The following is a 16,862-nucleotide window of genomic DNA, read 5'->3' as shown; positions in this document are numbered from 1 at the left end:
ACACTTTGCTAATGATTATTATTGTCCTTAAAAAAAAAAACTATAAAAACTACAAAGTAAATGTGAATATGTTGAATGTCGCTTACATTTTGATTTCAAACATAGTTTTGAAACTTCCAGCTCAGTGCATACATTTTTCTCTCTACATGGCTGCAAAAAATGTATCATAATTAGCTAAAGTCACATGATCAAAAGTTTCACAGAACCATATTCACCAGTTATTAGTCACTCATGTGTGCCTCTCTCGCTGTACTCATGATTAAACGTTGCTCTGACAGTTCAAAATACCCTGAATCTATGACTTTTGGCCACATTACATTAAGATTGTATGCTCAGTCAATTATAAGTGACAGTGGTAATGATGCAAAGTAAAATGAGAGCATATGCATTCTCTCTGGTATCCATTTGGAATGTGCTGCAGCACCCTCCACCTCCCCACTTCACAACCTTTGCTGTTTATTAACACTTGGTAGTTTCAACTTCTGTTGCAAAAATCCTTTTTCGTATTGGTTTATTTTTGTAATGATCAGAAAAAGAAATCTAAAACCGTGTTTTAAATTCCACTGGAGTTGTTTGCATGTGATGATGTCGTGACAGCTGTTGTTATATCATATTACCTTCTCTATGCACTTTAAAGTTATTTTTACACAAGAAATGAAAAAGAGCTGTGAAACATGTTCAAACAACGTGTGTTCCGCAGTCTGTAAAAGAACACCCAGTGTATTTTCATCACATCTCCTATAGCTTAATTACTATTTTTCTCTTTTTTCGCTAATAATACAAATGGGTATTTATAGCAGTGGTTAGATTAAAAGGTAAATATTCCATTCCATCTCTGCTGATGTGATCTAGATAAAAATCTGCCCAGGAGAAAGACAGAAACTCTACCAAGAGTAGAATAACAGACTGATGAAGACAGGTTGTTTGGAGCTGGTTCAGCTTGTTCCAGCAAAAGATTACAAGCATTAATGCTGCTTTCTTTCAGTTAGGACCATTTGATTGCTTGCAGAACAATGTGCTTCTTTTTATTTCTTCGGAACTTTTTCATAAACAAGTAAACGGGCTAATTAGTATGATAATTATTGATGTTACTATCTTAAGATCTTGCACAAGGAAATGAAGGAAAGGAGCCGTGTGCATCTGCTCCATGTCCCTCCTTCATGGGACCCCTGGGTCAGTTGTGGCATGATCTGTCAACTTGTCCCTGGCCCACCTGAGATCTAAAATTATACATGCATTGATTGGACAGGATGTCAATAGCCATCTAAGCAGCTTAATCCTTGTTGTTGTATTGGATTTTGCATTACAATGCAGCTGCTCTGGTTTACAATGCAACGCAAAGCTTGTTGCAGGATGAGGCGATGATGGCGACCAATGTTCTGTTGATGCTCTATTCAGAAGCAAATCAGAAAGCATAATACATTAGATTTAAGGTTAGATTAAAGTTCATATAGAAAAATCAATTTCCCATCATAAGGTCATGCATAGATGGCTGTTGTATTCCCTTCTCTGGATGCATACAGTAGATGAGAATTGTTGCTAAGGGAGTCGCTCCATCACCTCAGTGGTTGCTTCCAAGGTTCCAGCCCATGAATGGTAAACACCGTTGGGGGGAGCCACTCCCGGCCAAAGGGAGCTCAGGTTGTGACGGACAGAGAGCACAAGGGTACAGCTGCCACCGCTCACCATGACCATGACAGAATGTTGAGGAAAGAGCACTAGCTCTACAGTTGACTGACAGCAGGTTAATTGACTGAACCCTTCCCCAGTGCTGCTAACAAAACGTGTTTCCCCCACAGAGACAACTCACTTTATCATTTATGATGAAGATATTCCCTCTGATCTGTGACAAACAGATGCGCGTGAAGACCCACTGGGACGGATAACATATTAATTCTTGTTTTGTATTAAAAAGTATGTATTCTCCTGAGTGTTACAGCTGCAACCGATTGTTGATGTTCAGCGGTTTCGCTCATTAAAAAGGAAACCTTTGTGACACTTTAATACCTTCAAAGTTCATTTTCACTGCAGAGAAAACTGAAATGTTAAGCATATTAAACTATTTTTATGCATTAAATCCGGTTCAAAAATACAACAGATGGATTGGTGTGATAAAACTATTACTGTACATAAGTGCTGTCTGAATAACACAAAGCGACATTAAGAAAAAGAACAGAAATGTTTGACATGAAATGTGATTACAATAAAGTTACAACAGTATCGCTATTATTATCTCAATGTTTCCAAATTCTTTGTATGTTTCACTAAATAGAAGTATATCATTTTCAGTTTAAAATTGCTGCAGTGTCAAACAAGATGTCCACAAGGCCAGAACATGCTCTGTTGTTTCCTTTGAGCTTTCGGTTTTATGATGATACTTCAGTTTTCAAATAGTATGTTAATGGATGTCAGTTATTGTACCAATCAAACATATACAGTTGAAAACAGAAGTTTCAAATATATTTTTTCTGTCATCATTTTTGGCATTTAGCAAGAAGAAACAGTTTAGATAATCCTAACTCTGGTTTATAATCAGACATTCAGACACAAAGGTTGTTTATCTTTTTAAAGCCAATTTAACCTTCTGGATCAAATGTATATCGATAAATCTCACAGTCATATGAACATGATGCGGCATCACTTTATTCTTGAAGCAAGTAAAATGCTGAATTGGTTAACACACGTAGAGGTGCTGAGCCGTGGTTGGCTTTCTGTTAAAATTTACTTTAAGTCTTGAAAGACCACTGAATCTTTTTTGCCATTCTTCTCTACCATGCTTAAACTTTCTTTTGATAAACTGGTGGTTTCTGTCTAGACATTATAGATTTATTGATTTTAGTTGTGCAAAAGAATATAAATCAGACCACATTTCTTCACTTTCATTCTTTCTCACACACTTGAGAAACGTTCATAGAGCTGCTCATGAGAAATCTTTCCCCAATTACAGCATCAAAATAACAATCTTATCCTTGAACAAGCACAAGCTTCCATGCACTTCTGTACTGTATAGCATTGTATCTATTGGGAAATTTTAAGAGGTCGATTGAGACATTTTAAGGACCTAATAGTTAAAGCGTGGGAATATTGTGCTTTATAAGCTTCCATTAAACGGTGCATGAAAAGCATTTATCCATCTTCTATGGTAATTCTGCCGGATTCCATCTATATAGTTTTTTTGCATTTACCTTAAAAGTAAATATCAAGTGCTATCAATGTCAGGATACATGTTATCACACTAAATGCACACAGAGGAGTAAAGTAAACAACTTAAGTATTTATTAACAGGAGAATTAGTTCACAGCAAATTCTTTTCACAACACAGTCTTTAAATGACACTTAACCCTTTGAGTAAAACTACATTGGGCACTCTGATCTGGCAATGACCAAACCTGTAGATTTCTTCATGGCGGTCTTCTATGAAAAACAGCACATCAATTGCTAGAAGATTTGGAACTGCTTTCTTTAAAAAATAAATAAATAAAAGAAAGCAGCAACACGTCGTTGGTTTCTTAATATCAAGTAAAACAAGCAAAATGCTTTCTTTTGTAACGGTCTTTTTTTTACATATGTATACAATTCAATTTCGTGGTTCAAGTGAACACATAACTCAGTTCAGATTACATAAATATGTTGGGGGTGAGGGGTAATAAAGACTGATTCAAGGAAAAGTCCATGTCTTCTTCTTAAAAGCTGGAAAAGATGCCTGAAAAAACTGCATGTTCATGTTCATTATGTCAAAAGTATATTTCTGTTGAGTTTTAATGAAGCATTTGTATATACACATTCAGACAATTAAATCCTAAAACAGTGAAAAAGACAAACTAATGAATACGAAAAAGGGTTAAGGCAAGAATATAAAAATAAATAAATAGTAAAAAGAATAGAAATGTTGCTTCTCTCTTATTTAACTTACAACACTCAGATCCTAAGAAGCTGTGGTAGTGAGAATTATTCACATTATTTTTTTATTTTTATTTTTTACAGTACCCGTCCATTTACACAGTATTTACAGCAAAACTGGACTTGTACACCAAAAGAAAAATCAGTAAACTTAAATTAACACAATTTGTCTATGAACACAAAAATATTTTTTGTATTTTGTCAGCATGTAAAACATTTACACACAGACTTACAAATAGTGTAGTACAGCAGTCATTTTATATGAAATCAGTCAACAGAGAAATCTCAAAATCTTATTCAGTTTTTGTACAAATTTCTGCTTTCAACTAATATAGACAGAGTTCACATTAACTGCATTTCCTTGGGTGTGTAGGCATGGGGGTGTGTGTGCTTTCTGCAACGTTTCTGCAACTTTTTACAACGTGAATTGCGTTATGAAATAGTGGGAAGAGACAAACATGCTGGTGATATCTAAAAAGGCGTACTGGAAAACCAAACAAGCTTGGCTTGAATGGTGGTTGAATTGCAGAACAACAGTTATTTTTCGGTAACTGCAGACAATTAGCAGAAGCCAATGAAGTTGATTTGTGCAAGCAATTCTCAATAAAATGCATCTTCATCTACAGTACCTTGTCAAATTATTCACACCTGTTGAACTTTTCCATATGTTGTCATACTACAACCACAAACTTCAAAGTTTGCTACTATTTTATGTGGTAGGTCAACACAAAGTAGCTCAAAAGTAAATTCAAAATATAATCCAAATCCCAGTAACAATTAAGATAATAAAAAATTAAATTTTGTAAAAATGAAAACTTGAAAAGTGAGAAATTCATTTGTATTCAGCCCCCCTTATTCTAGCAACCATCAATAAAATCCAGTGCAGCTGGTTGACATCAGAAATGTCCTAGTATATAGAGTTCACCGTTTGTTTTTAAGAGAACATTAAAAAGCAACGAAATGTAACACCCTAAACATACTCTCTGTTTGCCTGTCAGCTTCTTGGAGAATGTGAGCTGAAAAGATTTTACATTCAAGTAGGAGAAACACAATAGATATACAGTCAGAGCTACAATGACCTGGCTTGAATCAAAGAATGTTTATGTACTTGAATGGTCCATTCAAAGGCCAGACCAAAATCAAATAAAGAAATTATGTCAAGCATTAAAATAAGATCTTTGTAACCATTTTCTTCTGATCTACCAGATAAAATCCCAGTAACAAGCATTGAGGTATATGGTTGTCATATGATGAAATTTGAAAAAGTTCGGGGGTTCTAAGTACTTCTGCAATTCACTGTCAGAACGTGTAAAGTTTAGCCACGATTTTCAGCATTATGAATATTTGTGCCCCTCAGTGCAACAATACATTTTAATTTCACTTGAATTAATTTTAAGAAGTGATAAAACCAAATAGAAATTAGGTTAATTCCAGTTCTAAACAAGAATACGATGATCTGCAGTTACACTTACAGATTAAATTCTGAAACGAACCATGTGATCACGCCATGATCACAACCTTTGCTACAGTGCATGCTTTTACCAAAAATCCCGGATAGTGTAACATTTGAAATTCTGGTGGTCTGCAAGTGAGTACACTGCAACCAGAACTCTACTGAAACTTTGGAGAAAGCATTTACTCTGCACAAACGTGATGACACTGGAGAGAGGCTTTGAAGCATAGAAGTGAAGCAGTAAAAGCTCAGGACTGTGCTGCCTTATTAAGCCTGGCTGTCTGTAAACAGATTCAACACTTGGTGACCTCTTGGCATACTCAAATCCAGGGCTGCGTGACATGGCTTTAATTATCCCCCCTTAGCCCCCTCACCAGCTTTCTTTTTTTCCCTCTTATTTTTGTCCCTCTGCTTTTCTTTGTGGCATATGGTGCTGAGGATGCAGAGCCCTGGGAGATGCAGCAGAAGTCCAGCCCATCACTAAGCTGAGCTGATTTAATCAACAGCTTGGGCTGGTGTTTGTTCTGACCTGCAAGAAGTGGTAGTGACACATCACACAGCATTGATAATGTGAGTGCTGTTGTTAAATGTTAGCATCTGGTCATCATCATCATCATCATTAGAGAGACGACAGTGATGCAGAGGAAAATATTTGTAAAAATATGCCCCGGTTCAGAGGCTGGAAACCGGGAAGGACGTGGTTTATTCTGTGTTTGGTGTTTTTCTAACCTATAAAGACAGCAGACCTATATCATCAATAGATCAAAATCAACAGAGAAGTGTTTTCACTTTCGTCCAAAAACCTGTAGACCTACAACAAAAATGTATGTTGGTAATATCCAGCTTTATAAACACTAAGATATTGTACTCTTTTATTAATGAGTTTATTTTCATACAGTCAAGTGGAGCTGCAAAGGAAGCAGAAAAGTGCAAGATCAAATTAAATATATGACATACAAGTTGTGGTCACTTTTATGATAAAATGACAAGACAGCAAATCATAATTACAATGAAGCTTTGATTACCACATTATGATTTTTTTTTTTTTTTAAAAACAACAAAATGTTATCACAAAATGTTACTTTCTATGCATAAAACAGGAGCAAGATTATTTATCAAATTTGAAAAACCACCAACAAGAGCAACTTGTTGCCGGACTGGAAACTGATTCCACATCACATCAGTTAAAGGTTAAATTCTTCACATGCCGTGGTTTTATTAAAACTACCAGCTCTTTCAATGAGACAAAACATTAAAGGTGAACCCATTTTCTTTTTTTGTTGCCAAAGAAACACGTTTTGTGATATCTTCTTTAGATGACCAATCCAGAGTGAGCCAATATTTAAGACGTACAGATGTATGGAGCACCGAAACGTGACCACCTGCTTATCTGTAGTTGCTTGCTAGAGTTTGTACACATCTTCTTGAGACATTAAGGGATAAAAAACAAACACACAGATACATATACAACACTTAGTGTGACAATGACCTCAGATCTTCTCCTGAGTCTCACACACACGCTCGCTCGCTCGCTGTCAGAGTTGTGGCAAAAGGACGCCGCTTCGACACCCAAAGTCTGCCCAGTGCGTGCATCCTGTGCACGCCGTCATGCACACGTTTGTGTGCAAGTCTGTCTTATGGATCCAGTGGGAAGGTTGTCTGATGGAGGAGGCCGTGTGACAGTCCCGTAGTGAGAAGAAGAGGAGGAATGAGTTTCAGTTGTTCTGAAGGCAGTCGAGATCCACCAAGCAGCAAACGTTCCCGTTCTGAACAACACAACATGACAAGACAACAGAGGGAGCATTAAATAATGCAGATGGTTATACATTATACATGTTGATTGTAAAGTCCTGAGGCTGAGCCACTGTTGCCTAACAAGACTTCAGATTTTAGAAAAAACTGGTAGAGTTTAAGCAAAAGTGCAGAGTTTATTTATAAATTGTATTTCAACATGACACACATAAATTTCCACCCAGTAATAAGTTGCAATATGGAGAGAGTAAATCAGGGGATTGCACGTCAAAACTGAACAGAGTTTTATAAATGGAGAACAAAATGTCAGACTAACTGTCATTTTGTCAGTGACGTTATTAAACTTATGCACAACTGAGGCAAATACAAAATCATATGTCATAAAAGCTTTATGGCTAAGATCTTTTAAATAGACATATTTTTGACAAGTCTTGTTTTCTACTCGTTCTTTTGAGAGTTTTTCTTTAGATCCTGTGAAGTTTTAATCTGCTGTATTTGAAGAATAATGCAGTTCATCAGATATGCCTGTGCGCTAAGAATGGATCTCATTAAAACGATCAAGGTTTGCTGTTTTTTTTTTTTTTTTGTTTGTTTTTTTTACAAAGGATTTGTATATCTGAAAACAGTTTCAAGGGCTGTTTCTTCTAGCTGAGCTTCAAATTTCAAATCATATGTTATACAATTTCTATATGATATTACTGAGTAATGGAGTGGATGACCTGCTACTGTGTCATTACAGAAACCTTAATGTCAGGTCAGCCAAAGCTAAGGCAAACTATGTCTCCAACAACATCAATCAAGCATATGGACTTACTCAGCAGCAGAGGTCCTTATATAGACCAGGTTCACAGTGTGACCCTGATCTGTCTGCACAACAGCTGCTGATACCAAAGATGTTGACGTAAAATCTCTGATCCAGGTCATGGTAGTCGTAGGTTCTCAAAAGAATTAATGCAGCAGAAAGTTCTGTTGCCATATACTGAATTACTTGGGATGTTTTTTTTATTATTATTATTACTGGCAGGTGTAAAAAAACGATTAAATACGGAATGTATGCAACTGACTGCTCTGTCTCTGAACTGGAAACAGCCGAGTTGGCAAGCAACTGTAAAGTGGGAGGTAGTGTGAACAGTGTTATAACACCCATAAAGGACTAAAGGAGCTGCTTTCCCCCAGAAGTTTTAATTCGATTTATGTAAGATCACATTGTAGCAGGATGTGTAGGCACAAAAACTACACTCTTTCTAAAGTTGTTGGGTGCAACAAAAAAAAACAGATAAAGTGGGAGAAAGTAGCAGTTAAAGATGAAATCAGACATGAGCTTTAGTCTGTCTCATAAGGGAAAATAATAGGGTGTTAAATAGGGTTTTGGTATGTAGGTTGGTCCAAATCACCTTTATAATATGGCATTTTAAGCAATTAAGATAGCAACATTTAATACCTTTTTCCAAATGCTTTTGTTCTGTTACTTTTCTTTCTATTTTGTCCAAAACCATGAAGCACAGAAAACTTTGTTTAATAAGTGTTAAGTCTGAGGTCATTTGCTGCTTTCTTCTGGCAGCACTGTGGAAAATGTTAAATACAGTGTTGTCACAAACTCTTGCTTGCAGGGGAAACTTGTCAATTGGCTGGTAGTTAGAGATGACACAACAATCTATTGTATGCCTTTTTAATCAGTGGTTTAATGAAAGCCATTTTACAAGTTCTAGGAAGTTTTCGAGTGAATGTTGGACTAATTATTACCTTCACATCGAAAACAGTTGAAAACCGCTTTAGAGAAGTGAAGGGAATTAGATCAAGCTGAGATAATGAGTGTTCAATTCAAAGGATAATTATGGTTTCCTACAACCTGTCCGATTTCCCAATTCAGATATTGCTTTATTTTAGCTCAGCAGATCATGTTTACTTTTGATTTTCCACTTCAGTTGTAGTGAATTCAGAAATTAATGAGTTGTACAAAACAGTAGCTTAACTTTTTTTTTTCCAAATCCAAACCTGGAACAAAAAGGCAAGGGGCAAATAAACAAAACAGGACTGGATTTTACTTTAAAGGAGAAACACTCAAGACTTAATAAAACTAAACTGGATTTTTGCTCAGTTTAGTTCAGCAAGGCATAAAACTTTATATCTTGCTAATGATGGAATACATTGCAAAAATATAAAGTCTAAGTATTTTTGGTCAACTTTCTAGTGCAACTATGTTAGCATGCTTGGAATAAGAGAAAAATAAATTACAAATAACTTTTAAGCATTATATAGGAACTTGTTTTAAGGCAATAATTATGTAAAATTGATGAAAAAGTACTAGTTCCACAGGTAGAATGTTTCTCTTATAACATGGGAAAATGTCTTGTTATAAGTGAAATTATCTGCCAATTGAACAAGTGCTTTTTAAATAAAAATATGTGTTCTGAGTCGTAATAAACTATTCAATGTTTAAAGCTCATTGTGGAGTTACGTTTGAAACGGAGTCGCTTGGTGATTATTGATGCTTTGACCTACCTTACACTTGCAGGTAGTGCAGGGCGACTTGGGCATATGCCATGTGTCCCCGCTGAGGCGAGTGACACCTGTGGGGTCTGTGCACGTCTGCCGAATGTCGTACGACAGGTTGTCAGCCAAGCAGGGGTCTGTGACGCAGCGCGGGCAACACTCACCCTCTGCCACTGCCGTGTACTCGCACAATAATACGGGACAAACTAAAGGCCAGCAGTCGACCTCCCCCTCCTGCAGAAGCACAGGCCAAAAATAAAAACAAAGAGGCAAGAGAATTCAGATTTTTTGTTTCATGCTTCTCAGCACATTTTTCTGCAGATAAAATTAGAGCTCCCACTAATGTGTTGTCACATTTCAAATTAGAAATGTGGTAATTATCTCAGCCTTCACACACAGCTGAGCAGCGCATTAGACGTCTCAGCTGTGAATTTCATATTGATAAGAAGGTTCTGTATCATTGTTTAATCTAATTAAGCTTTAATTCCATATTAAAGAATTTAATATCAGAAACTGCTGTAATGCTATTGAAAAAACCTCCACAATTTTTCTGAATGTGTGTGAATTTTTTTTGATTTTATGTATGTTGCTCATATGTACACACCATGCAGCGACACTGCTGGCAACCATACATCCAAGACGCTCCACTGCGGTACAGTGTTCGTCCACTCTGGTCCAGACACTGACTGCTGGGCCGGTTGTCACAGCTGGGACAGCAAAACAGATCCTCATCTGGGTCTGCACAGTCACACGGTTTCCTCCTGCAGAACGTCTGTCCATCCTGTGCAATACAGGTTACAGTAGGAACTAGCAAATGAACACAAGCCTCAATACGGCAAACACAAGCAAAATCAGATACTTCTAATATTTCTTCTTACTCTCTGACATTAAATAAGACTACAGAGTTCCTGTTTAGTAAAAAAGTGTGTAAATTAGAAACAAAACACACAAAGACAAGGTTGAATCAAAGCTCCTACCAAAAGATGCCAAAATAACTCAAACATAGGAAGTAATCGGAATGCAGACAAGGGAAAGGATTTTTCAAAATAAAACAGGAAAGAAAAGAACAGTATCTAAAGACTGCAACTCAAATCAGAATATAAATAAATGACAACAGTTCAATGAAAATAACTGAAATTCTTAAAACTAACTGAAAAGAACTGCATCTGAATACAAAGAGGGACAAATCCACAAATAACAAAAGTCCCAAGAATTGCTACACTGCAAAAACACACAATCTTACTAAATATTGTTTGTCTTGTTTCTATTGCAAATATTTTAGTACACTTGAATTAAGACAAAACTAACTGAAAAGTAATTTATCAGCAAGATATAGAAGCTTGTCTTAAGTGAAAAAAAAAATCTTTGATATTGATGAAAACATACAAGCTCCATTGGCAGATTATTTCACTTATGACATGGGGAAAAATGTTATAAATAAATTTATCTGCCAAAATGGAACTAGTATTTTTTCATCAATTCCTTTTGCTGAAAAGGTACTTCTAAGGTAGATTTGTCTTATTTCAAGTACTACGATATCTGAACTAGCAACTGGACGACAATATTTGGTAAGTTTTTGTGCTTTTTCAGTATAAAAATTATTACTATAATTTTATTTTATTTAAAGTTAGAAGTATGAAAGGATACAATGAGACCAAACTTTTCCTGTTTTAGGTCAGTTAGGTTACCAAAATGATTTTGATCTGAATGAATGTCAAATGCATCAAAATCAGATTCATCATTAACTTCCCTCTGCCCAGCTACAGTTATCCGTCGCCTGTACCTGGAAAGAGAAAACTTTATGATCCTTTTTACTGTGCACAGCCGGCACTGTCTGGCCCCAGGAAGACTTTGTTATAGAGATGTAAAAATGTTACATAAAAAGGTCGTTAGAAAATGTATGACGGCCCTAAAATCACTTTGTATGGCATAAAAGGGCAGCGCAGGGCCAATGTTTTATTGATCCATATTGTCCTGCTATGGCAACTGCTCCATTATGTGGTCCCATTTCTGATGGGCATGGTCTGTCCAGTAATGGTCCTTGACATGTAGGGAAAGCACCGCTTCCTGGAACGTCCTCGCAGGGAATGTTTGTGATGGCAAACTGCAAATGTTAATGCCAGCAGTGAGATTACGCCTGCAAATAAAAGCTAAAGCTACACTGCTGTGCTAAGCAAAATAGTGCCAATTCCTGTCCAGAACTTTAATGGAAGACAAATTAGGACTCTTTTTTTCTCTGCAGTTTAATCTTATGATTTGCTTTGTTTAAAGGTTTTCTTAAAAGCGTTTGTAGTCTTTTTAAAGACTTTTTAATCCAATCCTATTATTTTGTTATAAAAAATGATGGTGCTACCTTTAGAGAAAATCCATGACAACCAATTTTCTTCAGAAATTGCTTGGGATTGCAAAGTGACACAATGTGAAAATGTTCTAGTGCTATGACATTTTTGCAAGAGGGCATGAACTTTTCATGAATAAAGAACAAGAGAAAAGAATTAAGCATTCTGATCCATCAGTGCTTCATGATCTGTAGAAAGATGCAGACTCATTTTTCTTCCATTTTCAAGCAACAACAAAAAAGAAGTAAATGTACTTCAAATTTTGAGATAAAAAGTTGAAAACTTCACACCAACTCCAACCTCAAAATCCAATATGGCTGCCACTTATTTAAGTCATAGTGATAACTGTAACATTCCTTTTTTAATGTCTGACTGCATTTACTTCTCTTGATGAAAATGTGTATTTAGTAATTGGATTACTTCTTTTTAGAATAATTCTTTTAGGTTTTGAAGCAATGAGACTTGAGCAGCTAAATGTTTTGGATATTTGTGGTTTTTACTTCTACATCACGTTTAATTAGATCACCTTTTGCATGCATTGCTGCTGCCACTAAAACAATACAAGATGTGCTTGAATTTATAGGATGCAGGTACAGATAGATTAAGCGAGACAGTCAGTGAAATAAATGTGTCAGAATCTAATAATGCATTATGAAATATATTCTATGATTGTAAAATTTAAAAAATGTAACGTTAAAGTTTTGTCTTAAGCCATGCCAACCACTAAGCGTGTAGCGGAAATTTTCTAACTTTATGAAGCTCATGGCTCCATCATTCTCAGCCGTCACTTTAGATCAAACACCTATTTCTCTCTTTTATATAAATCTTAATCTCTGAGTCTCCCTTTCCCAAAGACAAATGTGATCAATATCTCACTTTCCTGCAGCCACTGTTCTCTACCTCCATATGACTCCTGAGTACAGAAGGAAGTCATTAAACTGCCACCAAATATTTGTCACAGTGTAATGCAATGAAAAACAGGCGGGGGTGTATTTTGTTCTGATGGCAGAAGCATCAGATATATTCCATAAGTTTTCGGGATGGTTCATAAATCTGGATAGAACATATTAGCTAAATCAGTATCGGATTGGCAGCTGTGCAGAAGGTGTGTGGCAGAATTGGGCTGGAACTGACAACAAGAACAGATTTGTAGATTTTTTTTTATCAAACAATTTTTCACAGTGACAATATAACCACCAGCTGATTCTGGGAAAAGCAATTTAATGTGTACAGATAAAATAATAGAAAAATAAAGTGCCTGTTTAAAAAACGTTAAATGTGATCTTTTGTTTTTCTCTAAAATAGATTGGTCTAAACAGTGGCAAACCATTAAATATATTCAGAGAAAGCCCTCAGTGGACCCAAAATAAAATATCTAGACATATTTCATGTCACTTATATTTTAAAACTTGTAAAAACATATTTAGAGAGATGCTTCTATTTTATATAATGGTAAAATACTACTATTATTTGGAGTTTTCTGCTGAAGTGCTGTCATTTTCTATTTGGAAAGAAATATCGCCAATCAAAGATCCTTGTATGCGATGACTAGGCAGTTTTTTTCCACTCGAGGGATATTCTGCATCCTGCTCTAAACACCTTCAGCTTTAGACTAAATACAAGAATAAATTCTCGTAGGAATTTTGAGCAGTTAGTCATATTTTTGATTTGCTGTCACTTGGCATAAACTGGTCCAAGGTGTTCCAGCTAGCCTGGGGACAAGTTTGATAAGAGACAGAGCTGAGCTGGTGACAAATACTCAAGGATATTGAAAAGGCCACCATGGGGATACAAAACTGTCATACACTTTTATTTTTCCCTTTTTAAAAGGAAACAGAACCATAATAGCATTGTTGATAAAATTCCCAAAGTAGGGAGAGTTCTTCTCGACTGTATTTGTTAACTTTTGAGACTCTTAGCCATTTCACTAACACTGCAAAAACAACTAATCCACAGGATTGTTGTAAGGCACAAGTTTACTTTTGGGAACACCAAGATAAATCACTGAACAATTCCTTCAGATGGACAGAATAGATTTTTTATTTTCTTTTGAGCACCTAAGATCAGTAAAAGGGATTATTATTGCAGTTTTCGCTCCCTTCATTTCAACATGCCAATGTAGCATGTGCTGTTGAACATGATTATTTCCATGTTGTTCTGTACTTATTCACATGACTTGCATTGATGAACATTTGTTTTCTGTTTGCTCCTCATGTTCATTTTATTGTTCACAACTTTTGTTGTAGTCTGCTATGATTTGATAAATGTGTGCTTACTTACATAACAGAAACTAGAGGTTAACTGAGAGGAATATCAATGGAAGACAATTTTATTTTTATTTTTTTTTTTTTACAAAGAATAAAACTACCCACTGTATGTTTGATTTCAACTTTACCTTGCAGGAGCACAGAGCACAGCGATCATAGGTGGGTTTCCAGTCTTCTCCATTGCGTCTTATAACTTCGTCTTGTGGGCAGTTTCCGCTGCAGCCTGGACCAGATGTGCACATGCAGTCATAGCCTCCTGGGAGGTTTACACACACACTATCATTCCAGCAGGTGTGTGTCTGCAAAGTGCACTCATCGATGTCTGAAAGATAAAATATAAACTCTTTAACGTGTAGAAAATAGTGATTTATAGCTACCGCAATAGCTATAAATATTGTAGTACCCATTTTAGACTACAATTGTTTATGCAAATGTTTTTGTAAAGCATTATCATGCACTTTTGAAATTAGACTCAAATAGCAAATGTTTGAAAAAAAAAATTTGACATACTAAAAAAGTTATATATACAACTAAATAAATACCTTAAGACAAAAATCATTAACACATCTAAATATATGTTTGTCTTTTCTGTTACTCTCTGCCATGATTATTTATACAGGTATGTCTAAAAATGATTAGAATAAATAGGCTACCATAAATGTTCATCACCAACTCTAGAAAGTGAAACTCATATCATAGATGCATCTCATCATATGTAAAAAACAAAATTTCACTCAAAATATTTGAATAATATATAAGATTAAAGGAAATAGGAAAGCTGTTTTTCCTTTTACCTTAAAGCTGCACAAATTAGAAGTACAAAAATACATTTTCTTCATGGAAAAAAACTACATTTTTGATAAAAGGTTGTTGCATAAGGATTTCAGTTGCATCAAAATTAGTGCCTTTTCACAAAACTACAATAGAAACACTTTTTTGCCTCAAATTAAAACCATTTACAGGATCAGGAAACCTTTGCAGGTGTTCTGAGTTAATTAGCTGATTGGAGTGACACCATGAGTTTCATAGCCGTTCCAGTATTTCACTTTTTTACAATATTTGATTGATCTGAGATTCTTAAGTACCTGACAGCTTTGGAAAAAAAAAAGAAATAGCCAATACATTGTTGAGTTTTTAAGAAACATTCAATTTATAAATGAAAAATTCAACTATCTAAATGATGGCATTAATTTAAACACACTGCACTAGAGAAATGAAGACTATAAGAAAACTGACAATATATTAAAAGGTTTTGTTTTTATTTTTTTTTAGAAAAAAAAATGTTTTTTTTCCGGTCTAATTACAACTATTCATCAGTAATTCAACTATAATGTTGTAGTATTGTACAAACCACAAAAGCGACTTTTATCTTTCAGTGTCTTTATGTTAAAGACAAAACCCAGAACAGCCAAGACTATTCTTCAAGGGGAAATATTTAACTCCTTAACTTTTTTTTTAACCTATTTCTTCAATTTGCTGTGAAGCTCAGAATGAGCTAAATGTGACATTCAGAAACTCTGCTCTGCCCAATTTACTATTGCAGCCCCGAGTTATTCAATAATTCTTTTAAATTAACAGTGTTCGGTAAGTAAGGCAGTGAAAATTGAATGTTCACACTGATGCGGTCAGACAGTCACAAGCAGTGTGAGAAAATTCTTATTTTACTAAAGCCTTTCAGATCAGAAGTTTTAATTCCCACTGCTATCTGGTTTAAAACACACACACTACCTTACAGTGAAGCTATAAAGACACATTTGAGCCACATGGAGGATGTTCTCTCCAGCCGTGCCAGGAGAAAAAAACTAAACAAAAAGAAAATGCATATTTAAGCTTCCACTGCATCACCATCAGCTTCTTTCTTTAGGCTATGGCATTTTAAATTCATCTTTCTAACTCTTTCATTTTTAATTCTCTGTTTCTAACTGCATAATTTATGCATGCATCTATAACTTTTTTGTGATCTCTGCGATCTATAATTTTTATGGCATAATTATGATTAAAATTGTGCTTGATTGTGTTTAAGCTGTATCGTGCCGTCTCTGCCATCCTTATACACACTTTAAGAAAAAAGGCACCATCTGCTTTGCAATAAATCAATAAAGTCTTATGTTCCATCTTATCTTCATATATAGGGAATATACTTTGCATACTCTAGTAGCATCATAGTTAAATTTAGCTGAATCATCAAAGATCCCGCTCAGTCAGCTACTTTTGTTTCCATACCGCAACAAACCAAAATAAGAAATCTATTCAGAGAAGAGGTGGATGATATTTTCATCTACTTTTCATAGCCCTTGGGTAAAAAAGCCCCTCCTTAACTTTTACCATGGCATTTAACTCTCTTTATCCTCCCTAAATGTGAGCTGTTCAGACAGAAAAAAGGACCAAAGGCCTTTTGACAGCAGCTCTGTTCTCCCCTGCCAGAAGCTGCTGTCTGTAATCACTCCCATAGCACACTGACAGCACACTGCCGGTGCTGCATAAACAAAGGACCAAAAAGGAAAAACTGAAATCGCTCAGAAAATAGGTTTTTGTTTATTGGTTGTCTTTGTTGAGCAAAAATATGTCAGCAAGTCAATTTCTTTTTACATTGTATGACTGTGAGCCCATTAAAGCGGTTTTCTCTCTTTTCGTCTGTTTTCCTGCTGATACTCTGCA

The 16,862-nt window shown here is 35.5% G+C and overlaps 1 protein-coding gene across 1 annotated transcript in view; it reads right to left on the bottom strand.

The window, feature by feature from the left end:
- Nucleotides 1–3,254: 3,254 nt before the first annotated feature.
- The window catches only part of LOC116718581 (protein kinase C-binding protein NELL1), a 233,510-nt gene continuing 219,902 nt past the window's right edge, over nt 3,255–16,862 (bottom strand). Inside the window, exons 17-20 of the mRNA XM_032560663.1 lie at nt 14,333–14,526; nt 10,203–10,379; nt 9,608–9,832; nt 3,255–7,119 (exon numbers count right to left, since the gene is read on the bottom strand). Coding sequence (XP_032416554.1) covers nt 7,069–7,119; nt 9,608–9,832; nt 10,203–10,379; nt 14,333–14,526 — 647 coding nt within the window. The 3' untranslated portion in view covers nt 3,255–7,068. The remainder of the gene's footprint in view (nt 7,120–9,607; nt 9,833–10,202; nt 10,380–14,332; nt 14,527–16,862) is intronic.

The sequence above is a fragment of the Xiphophorus hellerii genome, chromosome 4, assembly GCF_003331165.1.
Source record: "Xiphophorus hellerii strain 12219 chromosome 4, Xiphophorus_hellerii-4.1, whole genome shotgun sequence".
Classification (NCBI taxonomy): Eukaryota; Metazoa; Chordata; class Actinopteri; order Cyprinodontiformes; family Poeciliidae; genus Xiphophorus; species Xiphophorus hellerii.
Note: the sequence above shows the minus strand (reverse complement) of the source record. Positions and strands in the feature narration are given on the sequence as shown.